We start from the raw sequence: 13,304 nt of genomic DNA on the forward strand, positions 1-13,304 counted from the left end.
GAAAATCATCTTGCAAATAATCGATTATTTCAAGTCATAATCAATTATCATTATGAAATAATTGACTATTGTGCAAAATAATAGATTATCTGATGTTCTGAATTTTTTTTTTAGAAAAATTGATGAAGTAATAATCGATTATCATTAGTAATAATCGATTATCCTATGATGCTAAATATAAAAATTCAAATTTTTTTACTGTTTGAATGAATTTTAGACTATTGGAATTCATAATTGGAAATTAGAAAATTAAAGATATTTTTTTTTTTGTAATCTTCCCTTGTTTAAATAAACTTTGGTTTTCTCTAAACTTTAGAGTCTTTCTTAGTTTTTAGGGGGAGTCATAGCTTTAGGGGGAGTATTTATTCTTGAAAGGTTTGTTTTAACTATCAAAAAGGGGAATATTACATGTAGGGGGAGTTTATCTCTAAAATGATTTTTTATTACCATAAAAGGGGGAGATATTCAAGTATGACGGAGTTCTATTTTATTAAGTTATCTGATTTAGGGAGAGTTGTCCAAAGAATTTATTTTTTATTATGATAAAAAATGGGGAGATATATTTGTGTTCATGTCTTGTAATACTTTGTGTTTTAAAATGGGGATTTTTTTTGGATTAACTACACTTTTCTCTTAAGTTGTTGATTAAGAACATAAATATCACAAGCCTTCAACATTTTTTTTATCAACACCAAAAAGGGGCAGATTGTTGACAAAAAGAAGAAGATGAACATCTTCCTTCAATAAGGAGTTTTGATGATGATGATGATGATGTTGATGACTTATGAAGAAGTATGGAAGACTTATGAAGAAGTATGGAAGACTTAATCTTGATGCATGGAAAAATGTTGAAGACTTAAAATAATGCTTGAATTCAAGAGATACATTGAAGACTTAGGGATTTAGTTGTTTAGGTCTTGTAATTTGTGTATATTATTTAAAATAGTTAAATTAGTATATCAAGAGTCTAAAGGCAAAACTCAAATAGTAGAGCACTAAGAGAATTTTATTTATTAGCAAAACTCACTGGAATAATCAATTATTCTTAGTGATAATCGATTATCTTAGTTAAAAGTGATTTTTGAGAAAAAACTTTGTAATAATCGATTATCACTGTTGATAATCAATTATCACCTATTGATAATAGATTATGTTGACTCATAATAGATTATTACAGCGAGAAAAATGTTTTTAGAAAAGTTTTTGTGATAATGAATTATTACTTATGATAATTGATTATCTATGGTAGTTGTTACTTAACTTTTCATATTCTTAACCTAATTTCTAAGTAGGCTTTTATAAATAAAGTGGTAGGCTTTCATTTGGAAAATATAGAAGTTAGAGAAGTTTGAGTACTTGAGAACTCTCTATGGGAAGGCTTTGAAAAACCTAGTATAGGTAGAGCGATAGCTTTCATCAAGTGATATCTTAAGTGATTGAGTGTTGTTGTTGTTGCTAGGAGAAACCAGTCATCCTTTGTGTGATTCAAAGGAGGAGTTCATTCCTTGTGTGATTCAAATGAGGAGTTCATTCCTTGTGTGATTCAAGGAAGGTGGTTCTTCATCTCTTGTGTGATTCAAGAGAGGTGTTCATCTCTTGTGGATTTCAAGGGAGGTGTTTTCTAAACCCTAAACTTTCTTATATGTGATTGTATTTGTGATTTATTTTAGTGATTGAGTTAATCTCATTTTTTTAGAGATTAACAACTGTCTTTTGATCCAAACAAGTATAAATACCTTGTGAAATTTTCTCTTCTCTACTCTCTTTATTTTATTGTGATTATTAAAATAAAGAAAATAATTTTAATTGATCTTTGATATTAAAAGGAAAAAAATTTTAAAGCACAATTTTTATTAAGAACCCAATTCACTGTTCCTCTTGGTTTTTGTCCAAACGCTAATTGATAGAGGTCGTACCTTACCAAATTAAAACAGATAAAATGCAGTATATGAAAGTGAACCAAGTCGTCTCCCAACGACCAATATTTTCATTCAAAGCTTCAATTTCCAGATGAACACAACAATAACACAAAGCGGGGGGGGGGGGGGTTGGCAGACAGATTTGCGGATGCAACACACAGTTGAAAACCTAAATGCAGACGTGTAAAATCAATGTAAAAGCAGTGTTGATTCCTTGCTTCAAATGAACATCCACCAATCACGGATTACAACTCAAAATGGTTATATTAACTCTCATGGAACCCGAATTAACTACTAACGCAAATTAACTCGAACTCAAGTGCAATTAAGCAAAGCACACATCCATGAATCTACTACAGTTCACTAAGCATGAACACACAATGATTCCACTCTGCAAATTAAGGAAAAACAGAATGGTTTCTTCATTTAAACCCAAACGCAAATTCAGAATTGAGTGATTAACATAACTCCCCTGAACAAAACACTAATCTCAAGGTTTCAATCCATTGTTTGCAAAGAATCAACATATAAACTTAGTTCCTCATGGAATCCGAATTAGGGTCCAACATAAATTTTGATTCAACCATCCAAATGAGTGCAAATTGATGCAGAAAACCTAAATTGGTGTAGGAATCGAAAATGTGCAAGGAAAGAAAACGTGCAACAACGAAAACAGCAACCAAAAATGGGAATACTTCAATATAAATGTTACCCAAGGTGTAGAAAACGTGAATACAAATTCAATGTGCTGTCCAAGACTCATAAAACGTGAAAAACGAATGGAAAACGTGAAAAATTAGCTTATGCCTCCATGGGTCACCTTCCAAAGCTTAAAACATAAAAAAAATGAGGTTGGAGAGAATGTGGAAGAGGAAGAATGCGGCTGCCTCCATGCAAGAAGACCTAAAACTCGTGGTCCCATCACCCCTGTCACTCATATTTACAAAATTGCCATTATGAGCTGTAGAATTACAAAAATGCCACTTCTGGGCCTCTAATGTTGGCCCATTCACTCAGATGACGTGGAAATGATATGGCAAGTCTCTTCAACTAAATATTAATGTCTAAGATCCAAAATTGCTTCACCCAAATACCTAAAAATAATTAAAAACGAAAATTAGGCCAAATAATGCGAAATTAACCCAAATTCAGAACAGTGACCCAATAAAGCCCAGCAGATGAAAAGCACACAGAAGATGAACAATTAAGCATTGAACAACTGTCAAATGGGTACACAAAGGCTAGTGGAATTGAGGAAAATAATGACTCATCACTAATTATTTTGTTACTTAATTTCAACAAATTATACTCTAAGATGGAAATGAAGACCTCAAGGTGTTGGATTCCCTCTCCTACTTCAATTTTCTCACAAGAGTTTAGACCTCTTTCCCTATTTTGTTTTTGGATTTTGTGAAGAAGATATGGGAAATGAAGTCCTATTTATAGGAAAAACCTTGCACAAATGGATAAAGATGAACTGATGGTAGATTTTTGAGATTCCTTAGTGAGGGTAAATTTATTTTGACCATATACAGAAGCTTGGTCAAAAATCCAATAGTTGGCAACTTCATGGTAGTTGCAAGGAGACTTGTTGACTTTCTAAAAGACTTATTCTTACTCCAAATTGTAAAATTCATATATATATTACCACACATGACTATTTGTAAATCCCTACGATGAAAATAAATAACTATGTCTTTAGAACATCTTGAACAAATATGAGCTCAATCCAACAGCTAATGAAACAAGAATCAAATGTTTACTAAAATAACTCAAAACAGGATGTAAGTGACACAAGTTCAACTTGCAAAAATTATTTCTTTAACAACAGATCTCTAAATCAAAATCCCAACCGTCAAAGTTAAGTACTACGTCTTAAGAACGCTTTATAAAAATTTCATCTCAATCCAACGGTTAATAATATGAGAACAAAATTCTTACCAAGGCAAATCAGAACTAGATTGCATGTGAAAACCTAACTTTTACACTAAAGTGTGGAAATTACTGCTCCTTCAATACATATCCAATTCAAAATCCCACCGGTCACAGTGAAGAACTATGTTTTAAGAATGTTTTGTAAAATTTTCAGCCTAATCCAATGGTTTATGATGATTTGATCACAATGTTACTTAGACAATTCAAAAATAAGAAGTAGTTGACACCTAAAAAAATCATCATTTACTTCGTACAAAATTATTTCTCATAATATATCAATTTACTTATAAAATCATAAAATTACTTCATACTAGATATTGAAATAAGAAAGTTCAATATAATCAATATAAACAGAGAGTGTTACACCTAGGCTTAGAATATTGACATAATACTTAAAAGCTAATTGGTATTGGGTGTGTTTGGTTCAATGTTGGAGAATTGATTATTGATTAATCAATTCTCCAACGCAGAAACAAGAATTAAATACTTCTCATTCAACGTGAATTTTTCATACTTTAATTGATTTTGAAAACTAAACACACACTGATTATGCGTTAAAAAATCAATTCTAATCAATTCTACATCAATTTGACACAAAACCAAACATGCATATTGTTATGCCTGTAATGAAATTGCTTAGTAATTTTTACTTGTAAGTATAATATTTAAGAAAAAGAGAGATCAAAATGGAGAGAAAATAAATGTTACACAATTAACTTTGGATTTCATATAAATTCAATTACACTCTCAAATATATTTAATTAGACTTCATTCATATAAATAAGAGACAATAATCTTTAAAAAATATTTATAAATTTATAAAATAAAATGTAAACTTTTTTAATTTTTTTGTGAATTTAGAAAATAAAATGTTGTTAATTTACCCACACATCCACGTAGATTTGATTAAGTTATTTGTAATTGGGAATGAATAATTGACCCTAAACCTGATAAATAGATTGTCCTTGGAATTTAGAATCTCATATATTAAGAGTGATTAGAGTTTAGAATGACTTATTTTAAGAAAATAGAAGTACAAAAAAAAAAAAAGATTGAAAAGGAGAAAAAAAATGACAAAAGGATAAGAGAAAAATAAAAACGGAAAGAACATAAAATATTTGAAAAAAATGTACGCTTGCGCGGGACAGTGGGTGTGTTTAAATACGAGAGTGACGCTGTTTGCATTCTCCAAAGTCTGAAAAATAAAAAAGTAAAAAAGATGATGCAAGAAACGGTGCCGCTGAAAGAATCGTTGGGAAAGGTTAACATTTCGCCGTCTCAAGTTGCATTGATAGTGGACAACTATCTCTGCGCCAACAACCTATCGCACACGCGTGCCACCTTCCGCATGGAGGCTTCCTCCCTCTTCTCCGGTTCTCCATTCAACCAGGTTTCCCTTTTTTCCTCCTTTAACAACGCACAATTCTTTTTCTCATTCTCTCTAACCCTTTTCATTTAATTCTTCCATTTTTGTTTTCTAGGTATGCAAGCCTTCGTTAAATCTTAGGCGTATACTCGAGGATTATATATCTCTGAAGCGACAAAACTTAATCTTGAATCAAGAAAACTTAATCTTGAATCAAGAAAGGGTTGCTATGATGCAAGAACAGTTTAGGGTTCAGAAATTGGTGCAGGACGTGCAAAGTGTCGTCAATACTTATCATACCTTTCAGAGGCTAATCCCTGTTGCTGATAAAACCCCTTCAGGTACATCACTTCAAAGATCGGTGTTTTTTTTATTGCTGAAATGACAATGCTCGAAGTTTTATAGTTTTGGATTCTTTTTGTTAGGCGTGTGTACTGGTATGGACTCTGTACAGAACACAAACACAGACAACAAGGTACAGTGGCAGCAGTCTCACAAGAGAAAAAATAGTGAAGCAATAGATGCGCCTACAATTGCAAAAAAACCTCGTGGTAGACCACCTGGCAAGAAAAATCAATTTAAAGGTATAATGGTTTCTGACTATATTATTAAGCATACAATATTATTTTTTGAATTTAATTTTTACACTTTTACTTTATATGCTCACTCTCTCAGGTCTAAACATGCTCCCATCAGTAGGGACTCAATCATTAATCGCAAATTCCACAGTTACACGGTCACAGGTTCCCACCAACTCATCCATCATAGAAACACATCCTGGAACAGCAACCAATAAATCTGTTACAACATGCAATAAGGATGTTGTTACTCATTCTGAGACTGTTATGGTCTGTCCTGACGAAGAAATAACTTATAAACCCAGCCTTCACAGTTCTCCTATAAATTCAGATACTGAGACAAAAAAGAAGAGTGAATTAGTATGCAATGCCTCTCATGTACTTTTGGAAGATTCAATCCCAAATGAGTTTTCCATCCCTCATAAAGAAACACAGAAGGAGCAGTCAGATACTGACACAAAAAAGAAGAGTGAATTAGTCTGCAATGGCTCTCATGTACTTTTGGAAAATTCAATCCCAAATGAGTTTTCCATCCCTCACCAGGAAACACAGGAGGAGCATATGGATCTATCACACATTAGTTTTCCTGATTTAGATACGGAGTACTGGTCAAACTTCTCATCAAAAGACATAGGAATTTTCAATGAAGATTTTTTTTATCTTTCAACTGCAACTCATGTTCATGTGGAGGAGGTTGATGCATGAAGGTATTTGTTGAGATTTATCTGACTCTGCAATAACACCTGACACTGCGGTGGATAACACTGTTCTTCAGTTTATATTAGCTTTTGGTCATAAGTAGATAACACTATTTTTCAGTTTATATTAACTTTTGGTCATCAGTACTATTCTTCAGTTTATATTAACTTTTGGTCATCAGCCCTACATTATCGATATTGTATTGTAAAAAACAATTTTCCTAATGAATAAAGTTTTTAGATTGTTTGATTAAACTTTTGGTTTTTAAATTGTTTGATTAAAACTAATTGATTAAATTTTTTAAATTGTTTGATGGAGATGTTTTTTATCATTAGCTTTAAGTGATTAAAATGCATGAGGTTATTTTTTTATGGTGTAATATAATCTGACACAGAGGGGATTTGTGGTCGATAATACTATTATCTAGTTTATTAGCTTTTGGTTGTTAGACAAGGCCTAAATGATTGATCTTTCAGTGACTTTAGATTACTTCTTTCCAGTTGGAATATGTAACGAAAATCTCTCCTAATGAATAAAATTTTCAAATTTTGTTGTCAGTGATAGATCTGTCCTTGGCTTTGATTGCTCTTATGAATTTTTCTTGTTAACCCTCGTCCATTCTAACTTACGAATCTGAATTAGCATAAAAAAAGAAACATTTTTTGAATAAAATGTTGGAAGAGATCTTAAAAAAGTGAATAAAGCAATTGTTTAACTTCTTTGATAGAGGATTCTCTCTAGAGTTCTCCCTTTGCCTAGACTACAAAGTGAGCATGGTGATGGAGAAGCTTTGGAGTTGAACCTATTTTGGTTTACAACATCTACATTTGGTTTTGATTTTTTTAATTTCTGTACTTATTTTATGTTTGATGTTGTTTCCACCGTTCAAATTCATCTCTTCTCTTCTTCTCACATGTTTTTTCAATTTAACTCAAGCTTAAACTCAAATTGAAGAAATTAATTCTTGTTCTTGCATCAACACTGATTTCTTTAGTTGACTTGCTCTAGAAATTAAAGAATGCAATGTCATTAACCTATACTCAAGTGACTGCAATGTCAGCCTTGTTCAAAGAACAAGAATTAAGCTCTTCACTTTGAGTTTCAGCTCTTGAGTTAATGTTAATTTGTGTGACGTGTTCATGCGTATATTTGTGATATATTTATGCTTCACTGTTTCAATCACTCTCCATTAGTTTTAATAGGTGATTTCTTTTTGTTTTATGTTTCTAATTCATAATTCATCTCTCTTTTCATCAAAAATTGGAAAATCAAACCAAATAGAACTTAGGTAATTGTTTATGTTAATTTTGTTAGTTAAGTTAACTTAGGATATCTTAGTTTAGTGTTTTCAATTTCTGATGTTTGCTTGTTAAAATTTTCAGTTCTTATCTTCAATTCAATCCATATAATATTCATTGGAAAGTATAATTTCATTTCTACACCATTCACTCACTTATTCAAAGCATATCTGCACCATAGCTGTCAGGTACACAAAGTTCTGTTTCACAGCTTTTGCATTTGATTTGTGTATCACTGTTTTGAGCATGTAGATTTGTTTTAATTTCATTTTTGTGTTGATTTTAGCATTAGAAATATATAGGAAGAATTTGCATTGCACTTTAGCATGTTTAGTTCATATTTTACATTTTCCCAATGTTAGACATAATTTCAGGTTCTCACACTATTTTCACTACATTTTTAGCTATTTCCTAGATTGATACCTAAGGTCTGCCCTACGCACTACATTAGGGGATTAGTTGGTTTTGTTTGAATTCCTATAGGGGTTTAACAGTCCCCTAAATTATTACAATGTTTGGTTTTATGATCATAAAACAGTAGCACTAACAGATTGGTTAACTTTGGAAAATAGGGTTTTCAGTATCCTCTGGAAGCAATACATAATTATTTGCGTTGTTGTATTATATATCAGCACTAAATAATTGTTTAGTAGTTATGGATGGTACCTAGTTACATGTTTGAATTCATATAATCAGGGATTTGTTTTAAATTTCTTTTGTTGGCTCCTTTTTTACTCCATGTTTTTCTTGCATATGTCTGACTTAACTATTTTTATCTTTATTGGATGATCACTTTTGTAGCATGAGAATATACTAGACATGCTGAATTCAAATGTCACTAGACAAATTGGCAAGTTAACTTTGTCTGAGATGCGAATTTGATATTGAGGTTCTCCCCATGGAAATTGCTCAGAAAGTTGCTTCAGCACAATTTACTCAGGAGATCTATAATGGTAAACAAAACATGTGCAACCCATCGGATAAATCTATTGATGTGCACCACAAGAAGAGGAAAAGAAAAGAGGAAAAGAATATGCATGATACAGTTAAGTATATTTCAAATTTGTCTTCTGAGAAACTCTCTGATTTTCATGGTTTGTTGTATATAGAAAATTTGACAAATGCTTAGGAGGAAAAGCAGTGCTTTATAATCCTAATAACTTTCACAGGAAGAGAAAAAAAGGACCCACAAGAAGAGAAAGAAATATTGAAGGGAAAAAGTGGACATAATTTATTTGCATTACATAACATTTTTCATTTGGAAGTTCGACTGTAGATATTTTAGTATCCGGCCCTAGAGTGGAAGAGCTTGTTTATGTTTTTAGATCTTTCTTACATAATTTTTTTTTTGTCATTGTTACTTTAGAATTCTCTCATAAAAAACTTAATATTTTAATTTTATAATTGTTTCATTTTATAATAAAACTTAATACTAAAACATGTAAATGATACTTTATGCATAAATATGCACAAATTCATACATAAAAAGTATTAGCTAAGTCAACACCAGGTGGTTTGCTTAATTTTATAAACATGTCTGTTGTCATTATAATATGTTTTATGGTTTAAAAATTGCAGAGGAGTTTCAATGCGCTTTACTGTGATTAATTTGAGATTGTTTTGAGACGCCTCCTTATTTTGTCTGAATCTCATGCCAGATTTTTGTTAAATGTTGCAATTTTCTTGTGCTTCTTAATCTCACCCCATCAAATTATTGAATCCATGATTGCACAGTTTAATGACTGATGTAGATATAGAACTATTTGAGTATCTGTGGCCAAATGGTCAGTAGAATGTTAATATTCATTTTGTTCTAGAATTTTATTGTTTTCTGATGTTTTATATAGTAATTATTTCAAACTTTAACTCTATATTTGTTTATTGTAGTTGAAACTTTCCGTGCTTGTAATTTTATTGTTTGAAGGAAGAAAGAATGAATATGAAAGACATAAACTTGAGGCTCTAAACCATCGCCAAAAAATGGTAAGTCAAAGAACTAAAGTTATATGTAAAATTGCCTTGTGATTGATATGAAATAAGAAGACAGAGGAAGCAACAATGGCTACAATGGTTAATTTCTTCCTGCACCCTATAAAATGTATTATCCCCACCTTCTGCACCACACACGCATCCACCATTCCATCAATCTCTATGGCCTCAATTTCATGCTCGCTTCCCTTGTTTCTTGTAGCCAACTCTCCAGCAAAGAGGGTGTAGTTGACCATGGTGGTATGGAGCCACATGCCAATAGCAGTGCTAGTGAAGCTGTGAGTGTGAAAAAAAAGGTATCGATAATTGAAAGGCATTGATATCAGTTGCAGATATAGGAGGTGATTTTGGGAATGCATGATTTCTTTCCAGAATGGTGATTTTGTTTTTATCACTATAACATGAAGTAGAGACAAATGTACAACCAAAAATGCCTCATCAAGTCCTTCGTAACTTTTAGTTTTAGAAACTTAAAGTTAAACATTAATTTTCAATTACCTTCCATGAAAAAATGTCTCAAGTTATCTGTAGAAGCATACCACAGTCACTGGAAAACCAGGAACAAGTTGTTGTAGTTTTTTCTATTACTGCTTTGGTAGTGTTAAGTTTCTTTTGAGAGAAGATGCAAACACGTTACATACTCCACAAAGACACATTTTTCAATTGTTGCAACTCTACATATCACTTACAAACACGGAGGTCTGTTTGGAGGAGTATGAACGAAAATTATGATGAGGGAAAGGCACAGATGAAGAGGATAGTGTTGATGGGGATGAGGGTGATGAAGTAGTGTGGGTTGTGTGATGAATATGGAGAGGAAAAATTGAAAGTAGAGTTGGAGTTTGGTGGAGCTGAAGGTGTTTAAAAAAATTGGTGAATTGTGTGTAGAGAGGATTATGGAATGGCCTGAACCTGAAGTTGGAGCGAACTAATGAAGGTGGAAGTTGATAGAGAGGGACCCAACACGGTGCCGACGACCTCTTTGCTGGCCTCGAGCGTCTCCGGTGGCAACTTGAAGGAGGCAATGGAAGATTGGAGCAGCTGACCCAGTGCGACGACCTTTCTGGAAAGGAGAAGAAGCTCTTGCGTGCTTAAGGAAGAAGCTCCCGTGCTTAGTTTTTCCTTTTCTGCATGCATTAGGTTATTCCGGATTGAAAGTGTTTTGGATTGGCATAGATAAATTAAACACAATTTCGGATCGGTAAATCTGGTATGCATTACTGGATATAGGAATCATTCTGAATTAGTCAATCTGATATGTACCTGTAAATTCAATCAGATAGTTTAAAATGCATTTTCGGATCCATACTACATTTTGGATTAGTCAATTTGAGTATTGAATTAGTCAACTGGAATGAAGCATCAGATCTAAAAATATATTCTGAATTGCTTAATCACAAATGCATACTTGATTAATCCAAAATGGTTTTCCAGATCCCCGGATTCACCAATTCAGAAATTACAGTGAGTCTCGACTTAACAATCAATCCTTGAAAATGCGGGTTCAACTTCACAATATCACTTTGTTCACCGCAGCTAAGAACAATAATATTTCACAATTTAAATTTGGTTTTATTTATTTTTATGTATATGTGTACACACATGTAAACTAGATTTTACGATTTTTTTTCACATAAATATAATAAACCAATATATATTTAACAAATTAGTCTTTAACTTTTAATTTTAATAATTAAAAATTATGAATCTTAAAAAAAGCAAAACTAAGTTTTACCGTTTTTTTTCAATTATCAATTCATTAACAATGTTAAATATAAAACAATATTAGTAGTTATTAAAGTACGATGGATGAAATGTTTCTTAAATGTTAACAAATTGAAAATTAATTGAATTAAAATAATTAAAGTTACTTCATAACCCGGTTAAATTAAACTTTATAGATATTTTTTTAAAATGTTTATTAGATAATGTGACATCCCAATTAAATAGATTAAATCTACTAAATAAAAATGTTACATAATTATAATAAGGTTAAAATACTCCGTTGGTCCTCGTTTTTTTAAATTTTTTTAAAAATATATTTATGCCACGTGTCACTTCTGTAATTGGCCACGTGTCAATCTAATATGGTGACACATGTCAAATTAATATATGAATCTCAATTTGGTCCTCATATTTGTTAAATTGATTTGATTTGAGTCCCAATTTTTTTTAAAAAAATTCAATTTCAGGCACTCCAAATTTTATATAATGTTATGATTATTTTTATTAAAATTGATATTTTTATTAAATATTTTAATAATATTAATTATATTTAATATTAAAATTTTAAATATATTTATTTTAATTTTTTATAAAATTATTTTAAAATTTTAAATTTGAATTTATAAAATTGTTATTTTTAAGCCAACTCTAAAATATTGTTGATATTGAATATTATACAAATATTTCGAATATAAATTTATTAATCTCTATATTTATAATTTTAAAATAAAATTTAAATAAAGTTTAATGTAAAATATAAATTTAAATAAATTAAATGTTGTTAAAAATATGTAATAGAAATATCACTTGTAATAAAAGTATCATTATTATATTTATAAAAAAATTAAATTTGTTCTAAATTTGGAGCATATGAAATTAAAATTATTTTAAAAAAAATTGGGACTGAAATCAAATTAAATTAACAAATATGAGGACCAAATTGAGATTCATACATTAATTTGACACGTGTTAGATTGACACGTGGCACATTACAAAAGTGACACGTGGCATAAATATTTTTAAAAAAAAAATAAAAAATTCAAAAAAAAAATTCAAAAATTCAAAAAAAATTCAAAAAAATTCAAAAAAATTCAAAAAAATGAGAAGCTGACACATGGCACCTACTTAACGGTGTTAGTTCTCTACTAACGGAAAGGACCTAATTGATACTAATTTATAAAAATGAGGACCTAATTAAGACTAATAAAAATACGAGGACCAAATTGAGATTTTTGCTACAAAAACGAGGACCAACGGAGTATTTTAACCTTATAATAATAAAGAGTGCAACCAGATGAACATCATATATAAAGAATCCACTGTTACAGTCATCCATCTCAAAAGATAACAAGGCATACCAAAAATTGCCATGAACAAAACATAGACTAGGAGTTTAACAGTTTGGCCAAAGGGGTTGCTCATGGAGCAAGGAATCACAAAGGTATTAGGGCCTTAAAACTGCTCCTAAGAGCCACATATAACAGGCCATCTAAATTGCACCGCTGCCACCATCAGGTCTGCCTTCAACATTTCCCCCATCTGCTCCCAATAATAAGGTGATCATCGCAAAAGAGAAAGCAAGACAAAAACATACACAAAAATGAAAGGGTAAGCTAGTGTAAAATAAATTTTAACATATTATAAAAAACAGATACTTCAAACAGTTCTCAAGCATACAACAAGGTAAGCACAAATTCATGTTATAGCAAACAAGCAGGACACTATGACTCAATTATCCGGATAAATACAATAAGATTGGATTCACTGGACACTTGCACTTGTGTGGCCTCTACTG

At 31.1% G+C, this 13,304-nt stretch overlaps 1 protein-coding gene across 7 annotated transcripts; it reads left to right on the forward strand.

Moving 5' to 3' along the window:
* Window positions 1-5,057: 5,057 nt before the first annotated feature.
* On the forward strand, window positions 5,058-10,990 carry LOC114162704 (uncharacterized). 7 transcript variants are annotated; one of them, XR_014984438.1, is made up of 7 exons: window positions 5,058-5,244; window positions 5,336-5,561; window positions 5,646-5,804; window positions 5,896-6,505; window positions 8,597-9,778; window positions 9,987-10,080; window positions 10,673-10,990. XR_014984438.1 is itself a non-coding variant. In XM_085666235.1 (5 exons), exons 1-4 carry the CDS (start codon window positions 5,074-5,076, stop codon window positions 6,501-6,503), a joined length of 1,164 nt encoding a protein of 387 aa, XP_085522361.1. In that variant the 5' UTR covers window positions 5,058-5,073; the 3' UTR covers window positions 6,504-6,505; window positions 8,597-10,990. The 7 variants fall into 7 exon arrangements, 1 of the variants encoding a protein (XP_085522361.1); XR_014984436.1 differs by having other exon boundaries at window positions 8,597-8,840; window positions 9,683-9,778; window positions 9,987-10,990; XR_014984433.1 differs by adding an exon at window positions 7,880-7,983 and having other exon boundaries at window positions 8,597-10,990.
* The last annotated feature ends 2,314 nt before the right edge of the window (window positions 10,991-13,304 follow it).

Source organism: Vigna unguiculata, chromosome 9 (assembly GCF_037176805.1).
Source record: "Vigna unguiculata cultivar grain cowpea cultivar isolate G323 ecotype 2 chromosome 9, ASM3717680v1, whole genome shotgun sequence".
Lineage (NCBI taxonomy): Eukaryota > Viridiplantae > Streptophyta > Magnoliopsida > Fabales > Fabaceae > Vigna > Vigna unguiculata.